At 58.2% G+C, this 23,749-nt stretch overlaps 1 protein-coding gene across 3 annotated transcripts; it reads left to right on the plus strand.

Moving 5' to 3' along the window:
* Window positions 1–297: 297 nt before the first annotated feature.
* On the plus strand, window positions 298–22,733 carry IGF2BP2 (insulin like growth factor 2 mRNA binding protein 2; the record flags this gene model as incomplete). Of its 3 annotated transcripts, none has more annotated exons than XM_084267700.1 (17): window positions 298–487; window positions 1,095–1,155; window positions 9,695–9,743; window positions 10,002–10,053; window positions 10,547–10,610; window positions 12,171–12,443; window positions 16,162–16,296; window positions 16,691–16,813; window positions 16,959–17,094; window positions 17,305–17,433; window positions 18,281–18,304; window positions 19,652–19,720; window positions 19,849–19,965; window positions 20,766–20,840; window positions 21,096–21,227; window positions 21,548–21,661; window positions 22,164–22,733. In XM_084267700.1, 17 exons carry the CDS (start codon window positions 298–300, stop codon window positions 22,257–22,259), a joined length of 1,839 nt encoding a protein of 612 aa, XP_084123826.1. In that variant the 3' UTR covers window positions 22,260–22,733. The 3 variants fall into 3 exon arrangements, with proteins under 3 accessions (XP_084123826.1, XP_084123827.1, XP_084123828.1); XM_084267701.1 differs by having other exon boundaries at window positions 18,284–18,304; XM_084267702.1 differs by lacking the exon at window positions 18,281–18,304.
* Between the last annotated feature and the right edge of the window lie 1,016 nt (window positions 22,734–23,749).

The following is a 23,749-nucleotide window of genomic DNA, read 5'->3' on the forward strand; positions in this document are numbered from 1 at the left end:
GAGGTGGGGGGGGGTCTTCTCATCTCCACCTGCTCCCAGACCCGACCGGGCGGCCCCGGGGCCGGACGCCCCATCCCAGCGGGCGGGGGCGGGCTGGGCCGGGCTGGGCCCGGCGGCTCCGCCCGCTGCCCGCCGCTTGTTGCAGGCTCCTGCCGGGCTGGGGCCGGGGCAGGACGGGTGGCGCAGAGCTGTGCCCTCCCGTCCCCACCGACGGTCGCGGGCGGGGAAGAGCCGGAGACGGAGGAGGGGGAGAGGAAGGAGAGAGAAGAGGGTGTGTGTGTGGGGGGGTTTCCCCCCATGAAGCGGCGGAGGATGAACAAGCTGTACATCGGGAACCTCAGCCCCGCCGCCACCGCCGACGACCTCAAGCAGCTTTTCGGGGAGAGAAAGCTGCCCCTGGCCGGCCAGGTCCTGCTCAAGTCCGGCTACGCCTTCGTGGATTACCCGGACCAGAACTGGGCCATCCGAGCCATCGAGACCCTCTCGGGTAAGCCAGCAGCCCGGTGCCCCCCCCCTCGCCCCGGCATCCCCCCGCCTCCCCGCCCGCAGCCGCTTCCCCCCCCCTCTCCGCGCTGTTCTCCCCCCCCACAACCGGAGGTCCCCCATCCCTATGACACCCCCCTTTCCCCGGGCATCCCCCTCCCCAACCCCGCTCCCCCCTCGGTCCCCCCCCCCCCGCTCCTTCCCGCGGCCGCTCCGGCTCTTTCCGACCTCGAGTATTTTTCCCTGATTTTTTTCTCCGATTTTATTAAGAAGCCACCGGGCGCGGAGCCCCCCGGCCCGCCGCCCCCCCGGCACCCGCTCCCCCTCGGGAACCATTTTACGAGGTGCCCAGCCCCAACTCCCCGGGGGCGCGGAGCAAAGGGCGGCCGAAGGGGCGGCTGGGGGCCGGCGGCGGCGGCGGCCGGGGAGGCGCGGGCAGAGCCCCGGCGGAGCTCGTACGGGCAGGGAGGGGGTTGTGTTGGGGGGTGAGGGGGTGGTGGGTCCGGGTTATGGGGGGTAGGATGGCAAAGAGGGGGGAAAAAAGGCTGGGGTGGGGGTGGGGGGGGTGGTCTGCCTCCGGGGTGATGCTAAACGCCCCGCTGTCTCCGCAGGGAAAGTGGAGCTGCACGGCAAAGTGATGGAGGTGGATTACTCCGTGCCCAAAAAGCTCAGGTAACCCCCTCGCCGCCCCCCTTCCTCCTCATCCTCACCGAGGGGTAAGGGTGTGGGGGGGGAAAGCTCCGGGAGCGGGAAGGGAGGCGGGAGCCCCGCTGGGTTTTACTTTCGCTCCGGAAAGCGGGGGCGGGGGAAGGGAGATCCCAGCGCTCCCGGTGCCGGTACCGCTTCCCAAGGGGGTCCCGGCGGCGGGTCCCACCCGTGTGTCTGTGTGTGTGTGTCCCCGAGGCCGCGGCGCTGGGCGGGCGCTCCCCGCTGCTGGGGAGGGGGGGGGTGGGCAAAGCCAACAAAAAGCCCTTTTTCCCCTCATTTTCTCCTGATGGGCTGAGATTGCCGCCCAGGGAGGTGATGCCCAGCAGCGGGGGTGGGGGTGAGGGGGCTCAGAACCCCCTCCCTGGGCTTAATAATCCATCTCCTGTCTTGGTGGGGACGCGGCTTTGCCTGTTTGGCTGCTGGGGGGACCCAAAACTTCGAGGCACCCCAGGTTATCACCTCTTTTAAACCAGGTGCGTGGGGGCCACACTCTTTTCATAGAGGCTGTCAAATTTGGGTTGGGGGGGCCACTGCGCCCTCCTAAGATGATTTATTCCCCCTTCCTAAGATGATTCATTCCCCCTTCCATCGCCGCCACTGTGCGTCGGGATACAGGGTCTGGGAAGAATCCCCGCCGGATGCTGTGCGGGGTGATGCGCTGGCGCAGGGAGCGGTGCTGGGGCCTGTGATGGACGCCCGGGTATTAATTATGGAATTAGGAGGCGGTGGAAGGCGGGAGGTTTGGTGGTGGTGGTGGTGGGGGTGGGGGTGGAAAGGGAAACGCTGTTGTGTAATTGAGGCTCGGTGGGGGAATGGCTCGTGCCCGGCATCACGTGTGTCGGAGCGGGATTCCGTCTCGGATCACACGCTCCACGCTCACCTTCAAAACAATAATCCCATCTTGGGAATAATAATAATAATAATGATTATTGATAATAATTCCAAGCCAAGCCTCCCCAGCAGCCCCGGGCTGGGCCCAGCAAAGGGAGCCAGAAATTGGGAGCTTTGGGGAGATGGCACGGACCTGGGTGCTGACCTTTGCCGCCGTAGTAAGGGGAGGATGTAAACAAGGAGTTCATCTTCTCCCAGCTCCTCCATCGGGGTGCTGCTAGCATCCTGCCTGGGCTGTCCAAGGGAAGAAGGGCTGGAGGCAGCCCAACAGCCCAGTAAGGAGCGCTGATTTGTTTTGCATCCGTCTTGTTTTTCGGCTGGCTCCGAGTTCTCTGCTCCAGCTCGGCTCCCAGGTCTCCTCAGATGAGTGAGACCTAATTTAAGCTGGTATCTTTTATTGGTTTTTTTCTGGATAGCTAAATACATCTATATATACACTGGGTATTTTAATATAAAGCTGATTTTATATATTAATTAAATATAAAAATATAAATATTAATATTAAATATACAGTGGATATTTTAAATACAAAACTGAATATATATTAATATATACTGGGTATTTTAATATATATATATAAATACTATAATAGAGAGAGCTGAATATATATGTATATAAAAATACCCAGCTGGGGGGCCGTGCCTGTGCCTGAGTAGATAGATTTTACATTATAATGTGATTTTTGGCAGGGGACAGCACCTCACGTGCTCATGTTGTAGTGTGTCCCCCCCTTTAGATTTGTAGAACCCCCAGTTTTTATAGTTCCTAGCTGAGTCCCACAGAGGCGCTGGGATTTCGGAGGGGGGGGGGGGGCTCGATGGAGTAAAATATTCCCCCCCACCATGGTTATTTAAATGAGTTTGGGCTCTGATTGAGTTCGGGGAGCCCCACTTGGCTCTCATCCCCCTGCGTTGCTGCGTCACGGGGATGGGAAGCGGGAGGTGGTGGTGCCGATTCGCTCCCCTTCACCTGGACTGCTTTCCCCCGGAGTGTTTCCGGAGCTGGGTGTGTTGCACCGGCGCCTTTCTCCACCTCTCAGGAAAGGATGGGTGGGAAAACCCCTCGCCCTGGATAGGGAAGGGGATTTGGGATTTCCTTTGCCGGGGAGTGGGTTATTCCTGGTACCCACATGGATTAAACGTGACAGCGGTGGGAAGGAGCGTAAATCCCGGCTGCTCCAGAGATCTTGACTCTCAGGGGTTAAAAATCAGGAGTTCCACTGCCTGCAGATGGTTTGGGCACCATGGGAAGCATCCAACGCTCTCCCAGTTGGGTTTTCTTTTGCAGGTGAGGTTTTATTTTCCACCTCCTCCCACCCTTTTTTTGGAAGAATAAAGACAAAATTCACACCTCCCCCTTTTTTTAAAATTTAATTTAATTTTTAAAAATTAAATAAATTTTTTTAAGTAAAATTTAAAATTTAAATTTTTAAAAATTAAATTAAATTTTAAAAAATGCAAACTGATTTTTCAGTTCAGGGGCAGGGAATTCTTCTCCTTGCTTCATGCCAGGCAATGCAATCCTGCTTCAGGAGTATTTTGGAGGGGGCTGGTGGGGAAGCAGCATCAGCATCTCCCCTCCTTAAAGATGGGTCATACACCTCAGAAGTCTTCCTGGATCCTGTTGCTGGGAAAGAAAGGTGTAAAAGCCAAAAAAAACAACCAAAAATAAACCCCTAAAGATTCATTTGGGTCGGTTGTGGAACAGGGGAGAGCTGCCCTGACGCTGGCTGCCTGTGCAGGGGTTGGGTGAGAATGGTGAGTGTAGGAAGTGGGGGGGGTGCAGCAGAGCCCCATTTAATGTTTCCAAAGCAGCAGAATTTCGGGGTTCCTGACGGCAAAGGTGCCTTTTCATTTCATTTTGAATTATCCTTAGAAGCACCCGGAGCATCTGAACGGGGTGGGGGGGAGGCTGTCAGGGAGAGCAGTGGCTGGAAATCTTTAAAATACTACAAATTAATAGATATTTTTAATTTTAATTAATGGTAAAACTTGGGGGGGGGGGGGTTCTGCCTTGGGCAGAAATCACTGGAGGGGAAGGGATGGAAATTCCTGCCCGAGAAGTTTTCCTGGGGCTGATTTTCTGGGATCTGTGAGGTTTTCTCCTGTCTGAAAAAAAAGAGAATTCTCCTTAAATGAGTCTCCTCTCTGGAGCATCAGTTTACTTCTCATTTCTGTGTATTTTGGCTTCAATGGGTGAGTTATCTGCCCTCCCCCGGCTTTGTTTTTAAACCCAAAGCACCGGCAATGTCAAGGCTGGGGACAAATACACCCCCATAGGTGCCTCCCCATAGGCAGCCCGTTGTTCTTCTCTCCTCACAACTAATTGCTTGCTGTTGATGAGATGCTTGATTAGGGGAGAGAAGATCCTGGTGTGGACCCGTTGCTTGGCTGGGACAAGGTGCCAGCACCTATTTGTGCTTCTAGAAATGATGTGAGGAGCCAAATCCCCACCCCTCCCAGCCCCACAGCACTCTAGTTCTCCCCTCATTTAAAAATACTAATAATAAACCCTTTTAATTAAGAAAAACCCAAAAATTCAAATTTAGGGGATACCTAAAGAGCAGGAAGGGGGTTGGGTTTGGGGTTGGTTTTTCCCCCCTCTGCTGGCAGCGTGGGGTTTGCTTTGTCCTGCGGGGAGAGTGAAATCCTGCTGGGGATGTGCTTTGCCTGGGGGGTGCTGATGGGTGGTGGGAAGTTGAGTTGGGAGGGCTGGCAGTGGGGGCTCCTCACCAGGAAGAAGTTCTTCCCCAGATTGGTGTGGAACTCCCTGTGCTCCAACTTGAGGCCATCGCCCCTTGTCCTGTCCCCACAGACACTGAGAAGAGGCTGCCCATGTCCCCCTCTGTCCCACCCTTCAGCTATTGATAACCATTGATCAGATCCCCTCTCAGGCTTCTCTTCTCCAGGCTGAACAGCCCCAGATCATTCAGCTGTTCCTCACAGGGGAGATGCTCCAGGCCTTTTTAAATAGATATTTTTATATCTATTAAGAAGATGGGGGGTTAATAAGTTTTTATATATATACTTTAATAAGTTTATATATATATATATATATATAGAGAGAGAGAATCATCGGGCTGTTCGAGTCAGAAAGTACCTTTGAAGGTCAACTGATCCAATCCCCCCCTCCAGTAAGCAGGGACATCATCTGGGCCAGGTTGCAATGCCAGGTGTATATATAGATACACATACACACATGGACAGAAATACGGCGTTGCCAGGGCGATGCTGGTGGCAGCAGGCACGGGGAGTTGTTTTTCTTCAGCCGCTGTTGTGCTTGGATCTTGGCAGCTTTGGGGTGGGACTGGGGTGATACCGGGATGAGGGACCGGGATACTGGGTGCAGGACCGGGATGCTGGGCGCGGGACTGGGATGGGGGATGTAGGACCGGGATACAGGATGTGGAACTGGGATGCTGGACTGAAATGCAGGGTGTGGGACTAGGATGCAGGACATGGGACCAGGATGCAGGGTGCAGGACTAGGATGTGGGACTGGGATGCAGGGTGTGGAGTGATGCAGATGGGTGATGCTGCCATGCCGGCTGTGCCGTAGCGTGGTGGGATGCTGCTTGGTACCACCATGAAGCCTGTGTGGGTCTGACAGCACTGGGGAGAGCAGGGCCAGCAGGACAGCACGTGGGGAGCGTGTCCCAGTCGCTCCCATTTGTTTGTCATTCTCTGCTCCCACCCGTGGGTTGATCCCTTCTGCCCAGCTGGGCATCGCACAGAGGCCCAGCCATCAGCCCTCCTCTGGGAGGGGGTGGGTGTCGAGGCTGGGGGGACACTGGGGTGGTTCTGAGGATGGAGTCAGCTGGGAAATGTCTCCCTGTCACTGCCCCCACCCTGGTACTTGGGGGGCTGGCAGCATGGAGGGCTGGCAGTTGGGCTGAGGCAGCCCTGCAGCCCCAAGCTGAAGGGCCATGCAGGGCAGGTAATTCCCCCCGACCCCTTTCTCCTCCTCCTCCTTCCCTGTCCCTTCCTTCCCCCCAGCTTCCCCCTTCTCCCCCCAGCTTCTTCCTACTCCCCCTCTTTTCCTCCCTCCCCACCTTCCTTCCTTCTGCCTCCCCCCTTCCTCCCTCCCTCTTCTACCCCCCTGCTTCTCCTCCTCCCCCCCACCCTCCCCTCCCCCCCCGAGCAGAACCAGATGGGACTCTGTTTCCCGCAGGGCTTTAACATTTTAATTCCTTCAGAGCCCCCAGCCAGGGAGGGGGACTGGAGCAGACCCCCCCGTGATGCTCTTGGCAGCCGCCTGAAACTGGGGCAGCTCCTCAGCCCTTACCCAGCCTGGTGCAGATGATGGAGCCGTTGCTCATTCAGACCCACTGCTGGTTGGGCGTGAGAGCAAAACCTGGTGAGGATGACCCTGATAGACCCCCCCACTCCCCCAAAATAGGTAAGAGAGGCTGAGTGACAGATGCTTCCCTCGCTGCCCAGCTCTGGCTCCCAGCTCTGAAAGATCCAGGTGGGGCTGAATTTGGGGCCCACCTGCTGCCGAGTGTCATTTTCCATAGTTTTTTTCCCTTGCCTGGGATGGATGCTTCATAAATCAGGTGGGGAGGGGGATGCTTTCCAGTATGTTCCCTCCAACTCTGGTTTATCCCCCCCAATTCTTTTGCAAACCGGCTGATACTGGGAGCAGGAGCTGCCCAACAGCGATTCCTCCACCCTCAGACGGTGGAATGTGATTCAATCCCTTTACTCCAGGAAGACAACTCGAAGCTTGCACAGAGCATAAGCATCATTTTGATTTTAGGGCAAAGAAGAGTGGAGTCACACCCCCAGCCCTTACACACACCCCCAGCCCTGTCATAAGGTTTGATTTTAAGGTGGGTCTCTGGTTCCCAGAGGCTTGTGGAAAGGGAGATGGAGGTGATGCCCCACCGGAGTAGGATGCCTGGGGCATGGTGGAGATGGTGGAGGTGGGGCTCAGGGAACACAGCCGGGGGGGTGGTGGTGTGGGGTTTTTATTTCACGGCTTCATCTTGGGTTTATTCCCCTTTCTCTGTGTACCCCAGGGGTTTTTAGGGAGGCTGTTACCTCTAACCTCCTGGGGAGCTGTCAGGCAGAGAAGGACATGGGGATGTTGGGTGACTACGACTGATCATGAGCCAGCAGTGTGCCTGGGTGGCCAGGAAGGCCAACGGCATCCTGGCTGGTGTCAGACCCAGCGTGGCCAGCAGGTCTGGAGGAGGGGATTGTGCACTGTTGAGGCTGCACCTAAAGTGCTGGGTCCAGTTCTGGGCTCCTCACCATAAGAAGGACATTGAGGTCCTGGAACGTGTCCAGAGAAGGGCAACCAGGCTGGGGAAGGGGCTGGAGGGCAAATCCTCTGAGGAGCAGCTGAGGGAGCTGGGGGTGTTCAGCCTGCAGAAGAGAAGGCTGAGGGGAGACCTTCTCCCCACCTCCACTGACATGACAGGAGGGTGCAGAGAGGTGGGCGATGGTCTCTTCAGCCAGGGGACAGGAGATGGGACAAGGGGAAATGGCCTCAAGCTGTGCCAGGGCAGGGTCAGGTCAGATGTGAGGGAAAAGTTCTTCCCTGCGAGAGCTGTCAGGGCCTGGCACAGGCTGCCCAGGGAGGGGGCTGAGTCCCCACCCCTGGGTGTGTTTAACAGGTGGGGAGATGAGGTGCTCAGGGATATGGGTCAGCACAGGACACAAACAGTTGAGTGTAAAGGGCTTTTGCAACCTTGTGATTCTGGGATTCTCTGAAATGGGGTCTCTGCAGAGCTCGAGGCTGATGCTCAGTCCCTGCCGATGGACTCATGCGGGAGGGTGATGCAGGGAGATGAAGCTCTCCCCGTGTCTGAGGCCAGTGGCACCCACAGGATCAAGTGGTTTTCCCCAAACTCTGGACCCACAGTTGCTGGTTGTTATGAGTTATTAGTAAATTTTGTTCATTGCTACCAGGCTGCTGCAGAAACGGGTCTGGGGAATGGCACCCACTGCCCTGGGCATGAGGTCCCAACGCCAGGGGTGGGGGTGTGTGTGTGCGCTGAAGTCCCTCCCCTGTCTCCCAGGTTTTGGGAGGAGTGAGGGAGATGTAATGAAAGGGAGTTTCTGCCCCAGAATCCTCTCAGGAGGTGGGTGGCCTTGAGCTCTGCTGTCCTGTCCCATGAGGACCACACGTGGTCCAGCCCTGGGGATAACAGGGCTCCCTCCCTCCATCCATCGTGGCCTTGGGCGATGCACCCATCGCTGTGTCAGTGATAACCACCTGTGGTCCAGCACCACTTCACCCAGCTGGGGAGTCCCAGGAGGTGTAAGGAATATGCACAACAGGAGGTATATCCTCATTTTCCATGCTGAGCAGTGGTAAGGGGCTGCTGGGGACTCTGCGGGGTGACGGGGTGAAGCCTTGAGCATCGTTTGGGTATCTTTAGGTGCTCTGCTTAAACTCAGATGGGCGTCAGAGGAGGGAATATGCTGTAGTGTCCTGTTGAGAAGTGGGCACCTTGCTGCAGTCCTCCTCTGTGGGTGTTGGGGTGCAGAGCACCTCAGGGGGGCCGGGCTGCCCCGGCATGTCCCTTGGCAGAGGTGTAGGGACATGATGCCCCTGGTGCAACTTGGCTCAAGGCAGAGGCTTTTCCAGAGTCACTCCCATGGCAAGGGGACCACGTCTGGCCTGCTGGTTTCCCTTCAGTCAGCTGCTTCAAAATGCCCCATGTCCCCCCTGGCTGCTGGGCTTTGGTGTCGGGGTGAGTCGAGCTAAATGAACCCCAAAAGGAGGGTGTTGTCTCTGTGGTCCTGTGTCATCCATGGGCATGGATGCGTCCAAGGTGGAGGGAAGGTGGTGGTAGCCATGGGTTGGCTTGCAGCTGAGCAGTGGCATCTCAGGAGAAAGCAAGTGAAGATGCCACCAGTTCTGTTTTGGGGCTGGAAGGTGGCAGAAGGCACTGGGCAGCGTGTCTGGCTCTTTCTCAGTGGGGTGGTTCTCTGAGGATCTGGGTGTCTCAAAACTCCCTGCTGCCCAAGTATGTCTCCTTCAGCCAGGCTGAGGAGCTGTTGGGTGGCTGTTATGTCTTGGGAAGCCTTTGCGAGGGTTCCTGTGTGTCAGTGGCCCCAGGCTGCAGCATGGCAAGGTTGGGAGTGCAGCCATGTGAGGCTGGGAGTGTAACCAGGCAAGGTTGGATGTCTTGGCCATCTCCAGGCCTCTTGGCGAGCCTCTGAAGATCCGTATTTAGGTTTCCCCATGGAACACAGTCCATGTTGCTGCTGGACATGAGTAGGATGTACCTTTGTAGAGAGCCACCCTCAAGGGATAGCAGAGTTGGCCGCGATGGGTCCTGGGGTGCTGCAGAGCAGGCAGGGCTGTGCATGCGTGCATCCTGGCCCTGCCTGTGTGTCTGTGACTCAGCAGAGGCTCATTTTGGGAGGCTTCCTTGGAAAACCCGCAGCCACCATGGCGAGGGAGCGTTCCTGAGACATCTTCAGTGGCAGCGGGAGGTGACCAGGGCAAGGCTGGGAGAAATGGCTCTCCCTGGGGCTGAACTGCTCCCGCTCAGTGCAGGGCAGCGGGATGCTCCGGGATGCTCCAGAAGGCTCCCAGCAGTTACCATCCTGCTGTGGCATCCCAGCCGACCCAAACCCAGGGCTTTGTCTTTGCAGGAGCAGGAAGATCCAGATCCGAAACATCCCCCCTCACCTGCAGTGGGAGGTAAGACATAGACAATCCTAAAAACGTCTGGCTGTGCTGCCTGCATGTGGGCAACCTTTCACCTTCCCAGTAACCCCAGTAGGGAGGTGGAGTGTGAACTGGGCTCCCGTCTCCTGTCTGCTGGTGGGCCCTTGAACCGGGGGGGCAGTGCTGGGGTGGTGGGGTGGGTGAAGCAGGCTCTTCCCCCACCTGTGCCCTGCCTGTCTGGCAGCCTCTCCTGCCCACCTCACCCGCCGTGTTGGCTGCTCTCTCCCCTAGGTTCTGGATGGCCTGTTAGCTCAGTACGGGACAGTGGAGAACGTAGAGCAAGGTAAGATGGTCCAGCGTGGTCCTCATCTGTGCAGAAGTCCCAGCACTGCTCCCCAGCTCTGTCCATGCTGGAGGAAACCCAGTGGGGTTTCCTAGTTTGCCCAGTCTCTGGTACTGGGCTAAAATGGTTGTCCCTGTGGATGCAGGCTCTGTTGGCAGGCTCACCCATCCAGTGGTGGGATGGCATGGGCTATCAGTCCTCCATCCCCAGGGCTTTTCCTGCTTGCTGGCAAATCACCCAATTGTCCCTGAGCTGGGTGGTGTTTGGGGTCTGCTGGTGGGTCAGTGATATCCGGCTGTGCATCCTCCTTGGCAAGGGGGCAGGACCCAGCCTTGGCTCCTTCTGGTCCTTTGCCAGCCCAGCCCCATGCTTGCGCCAGGGCCATCCCACACAGGACAGGCCTTTCCCTCCCACTGTCCCCACCTGTCCCCACCCTGCCCCAGGACATGTCTCTCTCCTCCCCTGCTGACGCTTTGCTGTTCCTTCCCCGCAGTGAACACCGACACAGACACAGCCGTTGTCAACGTAACGTACGCAACTAAAGGAGAGGCAAAAGTGTAAGTTGGGGGCTTGGGGTTGGTTTGGGGCTTTTTCCCCACTTTGTCCATGTTTTCACACCACCCAACATTTTCCCAAGGAATTACAGGGTCCTTCTAGGCTGCTTCTTGTCGTCTTCTTTTGCTCGGGTGGCCAGGAAAGCCAGTGGCATCCTGGCTGGTGTCAGACCCAGTGTGGCCAGCAGGTCTGGAGAGGGGATGGTGCCCCTGTACTGGGCACTGGTGAGGCTGCACCTCGAGTGCTGGGTCCAGTTTTGGGCTCCTCACCATAAGAAGGACATGGAGGTCCTGGAGCGAGTCCAGAGAAGGGCAGCCAGGCTGGGGAAGGGGCTGGAGAGCAAATCCTCTGAGGAGCGGCTGAGGGAGCTGGGGGTGTTCAGCCTGCAGAAGAGGAGGCTGAGGGGAGACCTTCTCCCTGCCCACAGGAGGGTACAGAGAGGTGGATGATGGTCTCTCCAGCCAGGGGACAGGAGATGGGACATGGGGAAATGGCCTCAAGCTGTGTCAGGGCAGGGTCAGTTCAGATGTGAGGGAAAAGTTCTTCCCTGAAAGAGTTGTCAGTGCCTGACACAGGCTGCCCAGGGAGGGGGCTGAGTCCCCACCCCTGGGTGTGTTTAACAGGAGAGGAGATGAGGTGCTCAGGGATATGGTTTAGCTTAGGATGGGAATGGTTGGACTCAATGAGCTTAAAGGGCTTTTCCAACCTTGTGATTCTGTGATTCTTTGATCACCCTTCTCCCTGGGCTGCAGGCCACAGCCTGCCTCACCAGGCGCTTCTCTGGGAGCTGAGGGGAATCTCTGCTCCTGTGCCTGGAGCACCTCCTGCCCCTCCTTCTGCCCTGCCCGGGGGCTGCAGAGCCTCTCACATTTCCTCACCCCCCACTGCCAGGTTTCTCCCTCCATAACTCTGCTCCCCAGAGGTGCTGCTGCCATCACTGATGGGCCCGGCCTTGGCCAGCGGCGGATCCGACCTTGAGATGCTGGTGTTGGCTTTGTGGGGCCTGGGGGAAGCTTCTGGCAGCCTCTCACAGAAGCTGCCCTTGCAGCCCCCCGCCCCTGCTACCAAACTCTTGCCCCGCCAGCCCAACACACCATCGCACTGCCGAGGAGACACTCAGGGCAAAGAGGAGCCCCGGTGCTGCATCCTCGGCCTCCCCAGGCTGGGCCAGGAGAGCTGAGGTTCCCAGTAGAGGGGTGCCATGTGCTGTGTCCTCTGAGCTCTTGCTTAGACCCCTGCTCTCACCTTTGACAGGTCTGAAAGCCCACGAGACGGCTTCAATGCTGGATTCCCACCTCTGCTGTGGGGACAAGCCGTGCGTCACCCCCAGTGTCACCCATATGGGAGGGGACATGGACCCACCACACCACTGGGCTTGCTCCTCATGGGGAAAGCAAGGGGACTCTGGCTTCCCAAGGCCACCTTCTCGGGGCTGGGGAGGGTGGAAGGTGTTCAGGGTTTGGGAGGGACCACAGTCTGGTCTACAAGGCCAAGTTCTGGAGGTGCACCCATCCCCAGAGAATCCCTTCCTCACCACCCCCTCTTCTCCCCTTACCTCGCAGAGCAATTGAGAAGCTGAGCGGCCACCAGTTTGAGAACTATTCCTTCAAGATTTCCTACATCCCGGATGAAGAGGTGAGCTCCCCTCCGCCCCCGCCGCGATCCCGCCGCGGGGGCCACTCTTCCAGGGAGCGGGGCTCCTCCCCGGGGGGCTCCTCGCAGCCCAAACAGCTCGATTTCCCACTGCGGATGCTGGTGCCCACGCAGTTTGTTGGTGCGATCATAGGAAAGGAGGGCTTGACCATAAAGAACCTTACTAAGCAAACCCAGTCCAAGTAAGTACCTCAAATGGTTTTGTTTCCTTCCCTAGGGTGCTGTAGGTCCCTGGCATGGGTTCTCCATGCCCTTGGGGCTTTGGAGTGCCAGCCAGTGCTGTTTTCTTGGGGTTCAGCCTTCAGGGGACGGGGGCAGAGCCCATGTCCTAAACCGTTCTGGGGTGGGGGTGGGTGCGGCGAGAGGGGGATGCGCATTCTAAAAGGCCAGGAAAGGGTCTCTGCAGCCTCGTGGTGAGAGCAGCTGGGGGCAAGGCTTTAGGGAGGAACCTCAAGTTTGGGGATAAAGAGCTGCAAAGGGGGATCTGAGGTACAGAGGTCGGTGCCTGGGCGGTCTTTGCCCTCGGGATTTACTCCTTCCACAGCGTCCTGTGTGGGCTAGAGCTGCTGGAGGGGGAAGGGGGCACCATGGGAGTGCTGCCTAGAGAAGGATGTGCTTTTGGTAACTGTTGGAAGCCTGATTTGGGTTGGTTTCCCCCCAATCCAGTGGTTTTAGTTTCTGAAGGAGATAAAACAAGGAAAAGGAGGGGACTGTCTGGCCAGAGTTTTCCATGTTTCTCCTGTCGATGTTCACATTGATCTCACCTCTGATTTTCTGCATGGTTTTCCTGCATGGTTTGTTCCTGCCCAGATTTGTGTTTAACCCCAAGCTGTCTTCTCCCATGCTCATCATCCTGAACCCGGTGGTCCCACAGGACGTAGGACTCCTGTACCAGAACATCTTCCAGGGCATCCTAGTTCTCAGAGAAGCTTTTAGAGGCAAATTGTTTGGTAATAGTGCATCCGTGTGAGCAGGAGGTAGGAGGACCTGCTGCTCTGCGGCTGAGCGGGCCAACCCCCAGCGCTGGGTCTGTAAGAAGAGGTTTGTATGGAAAGGAGGGGGCAGATGCGTAGGGAGAGGAGCTCTTTGAGCCCTGCAGTGTGGCCACCTTGTAGCTGTGAGCTGGTCCCAGTTGGCCACGAGCCCTTCTTCTCCAGGTGAGTCTGCTGTCCTTGCCGCCCACGGCTGGAAGGTTGCCTCGTGCAAGCCCTGAGCCTGGTGAGGAAGGTGGGAGGCACCAGCCCCCTGGGATTCCCCCAACCGTGAGGCCAGATGCCGCTGCCTGGGGCAGTGTCTGCTGCTGAGCTGTCCCCCCTCGTGGACTGGGACCTCGTACCTGCCCTGAAGACCTGGTGCCATGGAGGAAGGCCGTGCTCTCACCTCTCCTGACCTGCCTGAGGAGGCCCTGTGCTGTGGTGGGCCACCTCCTGCGCTCCAGCCTCGGCCGAAGGGGACCTCACGCACCCAGCCCGGGGAGGTGTAGGAGGCTGTTGCCTTCAGATTGGGGTGTCAGCCTGAAGCTCTGTCCCTGCTTCACCCACTGAAGTGATGCCCCTGGGGATGAGGGTGCTGGTGGCGTCGTGTCGCCTGGGCCCTGCTCCTCTCCAGAGTGACACCAGGTCCTGGATTCCTCTGGTCACATGGGACTTGTCTGCTGTGTCCACACACGGTGATGCCTGGAGATGCTCTGGAGCTCCAGGGGATGGAAGCATCCCGAGGTTGAGCCATCTTGTTCCTTGGCTGAGGAGGAGCCCGGACCAAGAGCCCACCCCACCAGGCCACCTTCCACAGTGACTGCAGCCCACTTGATGAGGAGAGGACCATTACTACCAAGCAGCCACGGGGCCAGGACAACATTGTGCTGTCTGCCTTGAGAGGGCTGTCCCTCATGGCCACTGCTCTCCAAGGCATTCCCAGCCCCCCTGTAAGGTGTCTTGGAGTTTTTTCCTGCTGCACCATGGGCAAACCTGCCCTGTCTCCGTCCCACCATCCCTATGGCCCCCCCTGCTTGTAGCACCCCAGGGTCTCAGGCAGCTGCTGATGAGGTGAGGGAGTTGAGGGTCCCCTTCTCCATCCTCCCGTTGGAATGGAGCTATGCAGCAGCAGCCCCAGGACATGCTGGGATGTCCAGAGCCTTCCTCCAGGGTTGGGATGGGTTGGAGGTCATCCAGAAACCTGCCCCATGCTCCTCTGCCAGCCTCGTCCAAGGTACTCATCACTTCAGCACATCCACTCAGCCCATCGGTGGCTTTTGGCAGGTTTTTGGTACAGTGGCTCAGTGATGTGCCCCATCTCCACCAGCTTCAGCTGCTCGTGTGTTGAGGCAGCTGCCTGACTGCTCTCTGTGGGGCTTGTTGGGGCAGCTCTGGATTCCCCACCGGTTCTTCCCAGCTGGGAGCCTCAACCCAAGTGTGATGTTGCAGCACCGCTCTCAAGCGCAGGCACGGGGACACACACTGTCACCCTTCCCACCAGGAAGGTGGTCAACACATCACAATGTGTCCTGAGAGGCGATGACAGGCCTGTCTTGGCGCAGTCTGAGCAGGTCTGGAGAGATGTGACCTGCACAGGGGCTCAACCTCTGCCTTCATTCCTTCTTCAGTGCTCAGATAACACCACCCAGGGGTCCCTTCTGAGGCTGGTGGGGCCAGGCTCCTTCCTTATCTCAGGGGAAGGTTCACCCAGCTGCTCCCCATCTACTGGTAAATGAAGCATCCTCATTCCTGTGCACTGGTTCGTGAGCTCCTGGAAGAGTTGACCTGTGCAAACTCATCCTGACCCCGCAGCACCCCAGGGCGGTGCTGGGTAGGGGTGACGCGGCACCCACAGCCCTTGGCCTTGCATGCACAGCAGTCCCCATGAGTGAGCCTGGTTGGGATGGGCACCTCTTATGAAAACAGAGATGGGGCCAGAGGGTGCCGTGTCGGAGCTGAGCGCTGGTAGTGTTCTCTGGGTGGCCGAGCAGCTGCTCCTGCACCTTCTCAGAAGATCTGGGCCGGCCCGCCCTGGCTGCAGCAGTGACAGGGCCCCCAAGGTGGTGGCCGATGGCATCATCCCGTGGCGGGAAGAGCGCACGGACTCACCTGGAGAAGACGGGAAGGTTGCTTACAGCTGTTCTTCAGGACGCGTGGTTGACGCGCAGGAGTCTCCTACCCTGCTTTCCTCTCTCCCTCTCTCTCAGGGCCTTTGCCAGGTACGCTTGAGCGGTGAGGAGCGAGCTGGAGGCACGTGCCTCCTCCCCGCCATGAGCTGAGGGGAGGCCCAGAGGAGCTCGAGCACGGTCCCTGCCGGGGTGCCAGGGAGAGCTTTCTGGTCTCCCGCGGAAGGGCGTGAGTACCAGCGCTGTCGGGGACGCGTGCCTCCGTGTCGGGACACACGCTGCCCGCGGGTAAGTTGTCTCTGCGTCCCAAAGGACACGCAGCGGTCGTGGCAGCCGCTGCTCGCCGGACAGCCTCGGGTGTTGTGCAGAGAGAGGGAGAGGTCAGAAGGGACCTTTGGGGACCTCTCCTGCGGTCTCCCGCTCCGAGCAGGGCTGGTGCCAGAGGTGGTAGGTGCAGGTAGCTCAGGGCTTTGTCCGGTTGAGGAGTCGCTCTGCCCTCTCTTGATGCATGGTTTGATGGTGACTGACATCCCTCAGCTCCCAGGCAGCCCTTGGGTCAGAAAGGTGAGCGTAGCTCAAACCTGACCTAAACCAACCGAAGCAGGACGCTACCCGGGCTTGCATGTGACCAGGGGACTGTAGATGTCCATCAGTGAGACCCGGGGCCACCCCAGAGCTTGAGCAGGTGTTGAAGTGAGCTTTGCTGTGAAGAGCAGGCTCAGCTCCTGAGCTCTCGGAAGCTCCTGGGTGGCACCAGGCGCATCTCAGGGGGCTTCTTTCTGCTGGTTGTTTCGCCCCAGGGTTGACATCCATCGGAAGGAGAACGCTGGCGCTGCCGAAAAGCCCATCACCATCCACGCCACGCCAGAGGGGTGCTCCGAAGCCTGTCGCATGATCCTGGACATCATGCAGAAGGAGGCTGACGAAACTAAATCGTGAGTGCTCTGCTGAACGGCCGGTGTGTGGTGGGAGGTAGAGTCAGCCGTGGGTGGGGGAGAAGCCATCTTCTCTGCTCCCTGAGGGAACTGCTGGAGGTTCAGGATGGAGTCACAGTTTATAACTTAGGACGTAGTAACTTCTCTGTGGTGTGGTTGACTGTGCTGTATAAAGCCACATCCAGCAGACCTGGAGAACAAACCCCCATGAAACCCAGGTGTGCCTTTGGGCTTGGGAAGTCTCTTGAGCTCCCGTTCCCCAGAATATGAGGAGATATGGTGGGCAGGAAGCAGCAGTGATTCTTCTGCCCCATGGCACTGTGAGGGCCTGTTGCTGGAAGCTGGTTTCCTGCCCGGCTGGACTCCTAGATTGTATTTCTTTAAACTGTTGTAGAGCAGAAGAGATTCCCTTGAAAATCCTGGCACACAACAACCTGGTGGGGAGGCTGATTGGCAAGGAGGGACGCAACCTCAAGAAGATTGAGCAGGACACAGGCACGAAGATCACCATCTCCCCGTAAGTCCTGGTTAACCCCAAGCCAGCCCGCTCCTTCCAGCACGGCACGGGCAGTGCTGGAGACACAACACAGGGCAGTCACATCCATCCCAGGCAGGTGATGGCGTTGGGCCCCACCGTGTCTCAGGCTGTGTCTGTGGGGCAGTTTGCAGGATTTAACCATTTATAACCCTGAGAGGACCATCACGGTGAAGGGCAGCACGGAGGCGTGCTCCAGTGCCGAAGTGGAGATCATGAAGAAGTTGCGAGAGGCCTACGAGAACGACATGGTGGCCGTCAATGTAAGCTCCCAGCCCACCCACCTGGCACCCCCCCCTGCTTCAGAGCTGCTGCTGGGGCAGCCAGAAGAAAACTGGGGGCCGGGGTGGGGGAATGACACGATCTCTCAGAGCAGAGGTCGGCCCTCACCTGTCTGTGTGTGCACTGTGGTGAGAACCCCAAGAACCCTGCCTTGCCTTTCACATGGGTTCTCCATGTCTTTGCTTCCCCAGCAGCAAGCCAACCTGATCCCAGGACTGAACTTCAGTGCTTTGGGTATCTTCTCGACGGGGATGTCCATGCTCCCACCCACACCGGGGCCCCGAGGAGCTGTGGCGCCCACCCCGTACCACCCATTTGCAGTAAGTGTGATAGGTTTTGGGGTAGGGGGGGACACAGTCTTGGAGAGTGATCTCTGATCCTCCTGCCATAGGGTTTGGGGGGATGCCATGGCTGTAGGAGCCATCTCACAGGGCCTTGAACAAGAGCTCTGACTCTTGGCCGTTCGGGGAAGGTGCTCTTCAGAGCGCCAAAGTGGAGAAGACAGTGGATGAATGTGGCTTGTCCTTCCTTGGAATGGTCTCCCTGGGAAGATCAGCTGCATCCCCATGTTGTGCTAAGCTGGTTTCACCTGTGTTTAAGGCCTGGCCATGTCCCAGGGCGGCTGGTGCTCTCTGGAGGTGGCTGGGGGCATGGAGAGACCATGCAGGCAGTCCTCAGTCCTACCCCCAAACTCACCACGGGGTTGCCATGGTGTGGGCTTGGTTGTGCCCTGTGGGTCTGGTCTCAGTGGCTACCCGAACCCACTGGCATCGGCACAGGGAGCATGGAGGGTGACACGAGGGGATGAGCAGCACCCCCTCCATGACCTTGGTCCTTGGCACCAGAAGGGTTGTGCTTGCTGGGAGCCGACCTTCACCTGGCTTCATGGGCAGGAGTTCTCCTCTGGCTTGGGGTACTGGGCAAAGCAAGCTCAGGAACTGGCTTCAAAGCCACTGAAGTGCTTTAGGGACAGGGGCCAGCACTGGGGGAGGACACGCATGGGCAGAGCACTGATGGGGAAGGTCCATCCCCAACCCACGAGCACCCTTGGGATGACGGGGCTGTGCGGTCTGTGTGTCCCTCCGGACACCCCTGAGCCGCTCCGGGCGCGGCAGCGGGCGCTCGGCTTCCTTGACTTGTGCTGTTTTCTTTTCCTGGCCACGCCAGCAGCAGAGCGGCCGGAGGAGAACGGTGAGTGCCTGGCTGGAGGGGTGTGTGTGTGTGTGTGTGTGTGGTGTCTGTGTGATGGCACTGAGAGGTATATCCGTCCGTCCATCTGTCTGTCTGGTCTGTCCACACACTGCCAGCCCGAGGATGCTCTGCCTGCATCAGCCTTCGGGCAGCATCTGCCTGAGCGTCCCGTGGTGTGGTGGGAGAGGAGCTCTCCCCACAGGCAGCATTTGGCAGGGGGTCCTTCATCCCAGAGCCTTTTTGGAGTCACCCTCATGAGTGCAAGCGCACTGATTGCTTCTGCTATTGGCTTTTTATAGCAGAACAAGGAGTGGGCACAAAACCCCGATCAGGAAGCCAGCTTGGCTCAATGGGAGCTCCTGCCCCCCAGCATGCTGTGTGCTTCACAGCTCAGAAGTGGTTCTTTGGGACTGTGTCCTCAGCAGGACCAAGGGCCAGGGGCTTTGGAGACCTGGTGAGGATGGAGTATGGGGAAGGAGCCCCATGGTGAGAAGGAGATGGCTGCGAGGATGGTCTGGGCAAGAGAAGGACATGTCAGTGTAAGGGAGGTGGAGCAGCCCATGACCAGAAGGAAAGGGTGAACATGGGGTGTGTGGGCTTGGTGTGAGGAGGAGCCCAAAGCCTCAGCGTGAGGAGTTCAGAGGGCTGGGAGTGACAATGGTGTGGCCAGGGCAGCTGGGCCTTCTTGACCCAAGATGCTGGTTTGCAAGTAGTGTCTGGTGGCCCTTCCCTGTACCCAGACTGGGATGGAGCTGTCAGGACGAAAGCCTGTTGTATTTGAGGCATGAGGGGTTGAAGAAGAGTTGGGTTGGGAGGAGTTGGGTTGGGAGGAGTTAGTGTGCCCCTCTGGCTCTGTCCCCGTCCCCAGCCTGGCCATGCCCTCACCTGGGTCTTGGGGTGGGGAGTGGTGGGAATGACTTCTTCGGCCTTTGCTTCTTGGTCTCTGGAACTGGGAGGAGGGAAACGGTGATGGACATTGGAGCCAAGCCAGATGTTCTGCTCGGGTCTCACCAGACCCCCCCACACCTTCTCTGCTGGGGCCTGGCCATGGTCACAGCTCAGCTCTGGCTTTCCAGCGGCTCCGGGAGGCCGCGGGAGCCAAGTTTCTGCTGGGAACGTAGGACTGGGGGTAGCTGGGAGCCCCCGTCCCCCACCCAGCCCTGCAGGCACAGGATGGGGGTGCAGCCCATCCCGACTCCCCTGGCGTGGGCCTGTGCTCTCTGCAGGGGGTCAGGGGCTGAGGGCTTGTCCCCGAGCCCCTGCCAGGCTGGCGATGGGGCCACGCTTGCGTCGGTGGAGGGGGGATGGCGTGTTGGGGGCATCACTGACCCTTGTTTCCGTTCACAGGGCTCCTCAGCGTACCTCTCGGGCCTGTATGGACCCCCCCCCGCTGGCGCCTTCCCCCATCAGCACCTTGTAAGTGTCCCGGGACCTTCACCCACCAGATACTCGCTTGGGCACCTTGGGAGGGTGGATCACTTACCTACCCCACCTACCCCCCACCCATCCGTCCCCTGACCGTCTCGCTCTTCGTGTCCGCGCAGCCGCCGGAGCAGGAGGTCGTCAACTTGTTCATCCCAATGCAGGCGGTGGGGGCCATCATCGGGAAGAAGGGGCAGCACATCAAGCAGCTGGCTCGGTTTGCCGGTGCCTCCATCAAGGTGAGCAGGGAGCTGTGGGGCTGGTCCAGGGCCTCGTGCCTCAGTTTCTCCTTCCTGCTCCCAGGAATCGTCAGGAAGTGGTTTTGCTCCTAAAATTGGGAGGAATCATAGAATCACAGACTGGTCTGGGTTGGAAGGGACCCCAAGGATCACAGAGTTCCAACCCCCTGCCACAGGCAGGGGCACCAACCTTCAGGCCTGGAGCTACACAAGGTTGCCCAGGGCCCTATCCAACCTGGCCTTGAACACCCCCAGGGACAGGGCATCCACCCCGTCTGGGGAGCCTGTTCCAGCCCCTCACCACTCCCTCTGTAAAAACTTGCCCCATATATCTAATTTAAATCTTTCCTCCTTTAGCTTTAATCCATCCTCCTTGTCCTGCCATTATCTACCCCTCTAAAAAGCTGATTCCCCTCCTGTTTCTCTGCTCCCTTCAGGGACTGGGAGGCTGCAATGAGGTCCCCCCACAGCCTTCTCTTCTCCAGGCTGAACCAGCCCAGCTCCCTCAGCCTCTCTTTGTAGGGGAGCTGATGCAGCCCTCTGAGCATCTCTGTGGCTCCTCTGAACCCTCTCTAACAGTTCCACATCTTTCTTGTGTTGGGGCCCCAGCTCTGGACACAGGACTCCAGCTGGGGCCTCACAAGGGCAGAGCAGAGAGGGACAATCCCCTCCCTGTCCCAATCCCGGTTATCAGCCCTGCATGGAGAGGAGAGGGTGCCGCTGTGTGGAGGGGTCCCAAGCAGGGGAAGTTCAGCTAAAACGGGGCCACACTCACCTCCCTCTGCCCTGTCCCTCTGCAGATCGCCCCAGCCGAAGGCCCCGATGCCAGTGAGCGGATGGTCATCATCACGGGGCCGCCTGAGGCTCAGTTCAAGGTGTGCCAGCTGCAGGGGGGGGACTACGGGGGGGGGACGGGGATGACTGTGTTTGGCATGGGGGGATGCTCGGGGGCACCTTGGAGCATCCCTTGGATCGCTGCCAGCCTGGAGCTGCTCCCCTGGGTGCTCAGTGCCACGGGTTTGGTGCTGCTGGGCATCGGCACAGCATTGCCCTTGGGGGTAAGGGGCTGGGGGGGCACACTACCTAGCCCCCCACCCGCTGGTTACGCTGCCCTTATGTCTCCTCCCCAGGCCCAGGGGCGAATATTTGGGAAGCTGAAAGAAGAAAACTTCTTTAACCCGAAAGAAGAAGTGAAGCTTGAAGCCCATATCAAGGTGCCTTCCTTCGCCGCCGGCCGCGTCATAGGCAAAGGTGGCAAGACGGTAGGTGTGGGGTGCAGGGTTGCACCCCCATCACCCCTGTCCACCCCGGGGGGGGGCAAAGCCTGGGCGTTCAGCGGCCACTCTGATGTCTTGACCCCCAGCCCTGGGTCCTGCTGGTGATGCCTCTTGTTGGGTGGCAGCTCTCATTGGGTGATGCCTCTCCTTGCGTGATGCCTCTCGTTGGGTGGTGACCATCCCGAGGTGCGGCGGGGGCAAGGCAAGGTGCAACCTGCTGCCATGGAGCTGGGGTGGCACCACTAACAGGAGAAGGATTTTGGCTCTTCCCCAGCAAAACCCCAGGGCTCTCTCATTGGCTCCAGGTAAACGAACTGCAGAACTTAACGAGCGCAGAAGTCATCGTTCCGCGAGACCAAACCCCGGACGAGAACGAGGAGGTCATTGTTAAAATCATCGGGCATTTCTTTGCCAGTCAGGTAAGGGTTGGCCGTGGCGTTCCCAGTATTCCCGGCTGGATGAAGCCACGGGGCTGGCTGGGGGCCCTGAGTGTCCCGCTGAGCATCCCGTGGCTCCATCCTGCAGCTCCTGTGCTCCAGGACCTGCTGGTGGGTGCCGGCAGCTCTCCCCAGCTCGTGCTGGGAGGAGATTGGGTTTCATTGAGCTGAAACACGGCTCTGGGGCAGCCTGGGCACATCAGTGGGGGAGGTCCTGCAGACAGCCCCATCCCACCGCCCTGTCTCCTGGCTGCTTGAGTGGGAGGGCAGCCCCCCCTGCCCCCAAAAAACCCCCAACTCCGGAGGTGCAGCTCTGCTGCAGAGCTGGTCCTTGAGCGCATCCTTCACTCCAGTTGTGGCGAGATGCTGTCAGGGCTGGGGGGGGCCAAGGGTGAGGAGAGCTGCTCAGGAGCCTGCTCTGACTCCTTGCTCTTCCCCCCCCGGCTCCCTCACCCCCCCACACCCTCTCCTCTCCCACCCCAAGACTGCACAGCGCAAGATCAGGGAAATCGTCCAGCAGGTGAAGCAGCAGGAGCAGAAACACGCTCAGGGAGCCCCAGCCTCGCAGCACAGCAAGTGAGGCTCCTGCCGTGCCGCCCAGCACCGCCCGCTGAATGTAACCCCGCCGCTGGACACCCCCCAAGCCCCAGCAGGTCAGGGGAGCAAACCAAAGACAACCCTCCAAAAAAAACCCCCACCCCACCAAACCCCCCCACCGACCGTGGCTGGGGTGCTGCAAGGGTGCACAGCGGAGAGGGGTACAAGGAGGTCTCTCTCCATCCATCCCCACCCCATCCTGGTGCTCCATTGCCTCCCGCTGCCATCCCTTTACTTGGACTAACAGAGGCAGAGAGAGAGGAGAGAAAGAAAGAGATTATTTTTTAATTGCTATGTTTAATTGCCTAAGAGCCCCCTGTTTCGGCCCGGCACCGCCGGAGGAGCTCACCCGCTGGGGGGGGGTGTGGGGGCTGCGGCGCTCGTCGATTAATTTTCATTTTTTTTAGAATTAATATATTGATAACAAAACTAATGCCAATTTTTAAGGGGTTTTGTTTGGGGGTTGTTTTTAAATTCCTGAGTTTTAATAGGAGAAGGGGCAGGGGAAGGGCGGGCGGGGGGGGGGTGTCTGTTGTGGCGGGGTGGGTGTCTGTTTTGGCAGGGAGGGTTAGCAAAAGCAGGCATTTCTGGAGGCATGAGGAAGGGAGTGAGTCTCATGGGTCTCTGCACGGCGAAGCAGAGATGTGGGATCCCTAAAACCCCCTTCCCCACCAAACCCCTGTTAAACATGTATTAAGAAGCAGTTTCTGCGGGGCTGGGAGAAGAGCAAGAGCCCATTGGAGCCCATGGAATGGATACGGCCTCTGGGACAGGGAATTGCTCTTCCACACACCCTTTCCCCTTTGCTTCACAGGGTACAGAACTGGGGGTTGCATCTGGTCTGTTCCCCTGGTCCTGGCTGGCTGGCTGGCTGTCCTCCCCCAGCCCTTCACCCCTGCCCCAGCCCTCCTCCGTGGGAATTTCCCCAGAAAAGCCCAGGCAGGGATGGTCAGGGGACCTTATTTTTAGGTGTTGGGGGGAGAAAACCACCAGGTTTAGAGAAGGTTGTTGGCCCAGAGCTGGAAACACAGCAAAATCTTTACAAACTTAAAATAAAACCAATCCCCAAGAAGCCAACCTCTCCCGCCCCCCAACACCCTTACCCAAAACATACACACACACACGGAGAAACTACCTCAGGTTTTTGTACCTCAGCACCTTGAGCTTGTGTTTCCCTTCTGGAGCTTTTTGTCTGCCTTGTAAAGCTGAGACTTGGAGCAGCGCTTTGCTTTTTAATTTTTTTTTCTTTTTTATTTTTTTTTTAATAAAAAGTTAAAAAAACAACAAACCCCAAGTTGGGAAAAAAAATGAATCTCGAGCGAGGTGGGAGAAGGAAATCATCCCATGTGTCCCATGCCATGGTCTCTCCTCCTGCCAGCCAAGAGCTGGTGGGTGTTCCTTCAGAGAGAGCTCAAGAAATAGTTAAAAAGGCCAGAAAAAAAGGAAAGAAAAAAAGAGGAAAAAAATAACCCA

The sequence above is a fragment of the Gallinula chloropus genome, assembly GCF_964237585.1.
Source record: "Gallinula chloropus genome assembly, chromosome: 8".
NCBI classification, from domain to species: domain Eukaryota; kingdom Metazoa; phylum Chordata; class Aves; order Gruiformes; family Rallidae; genus Gallinula; species Gallinula chloropus.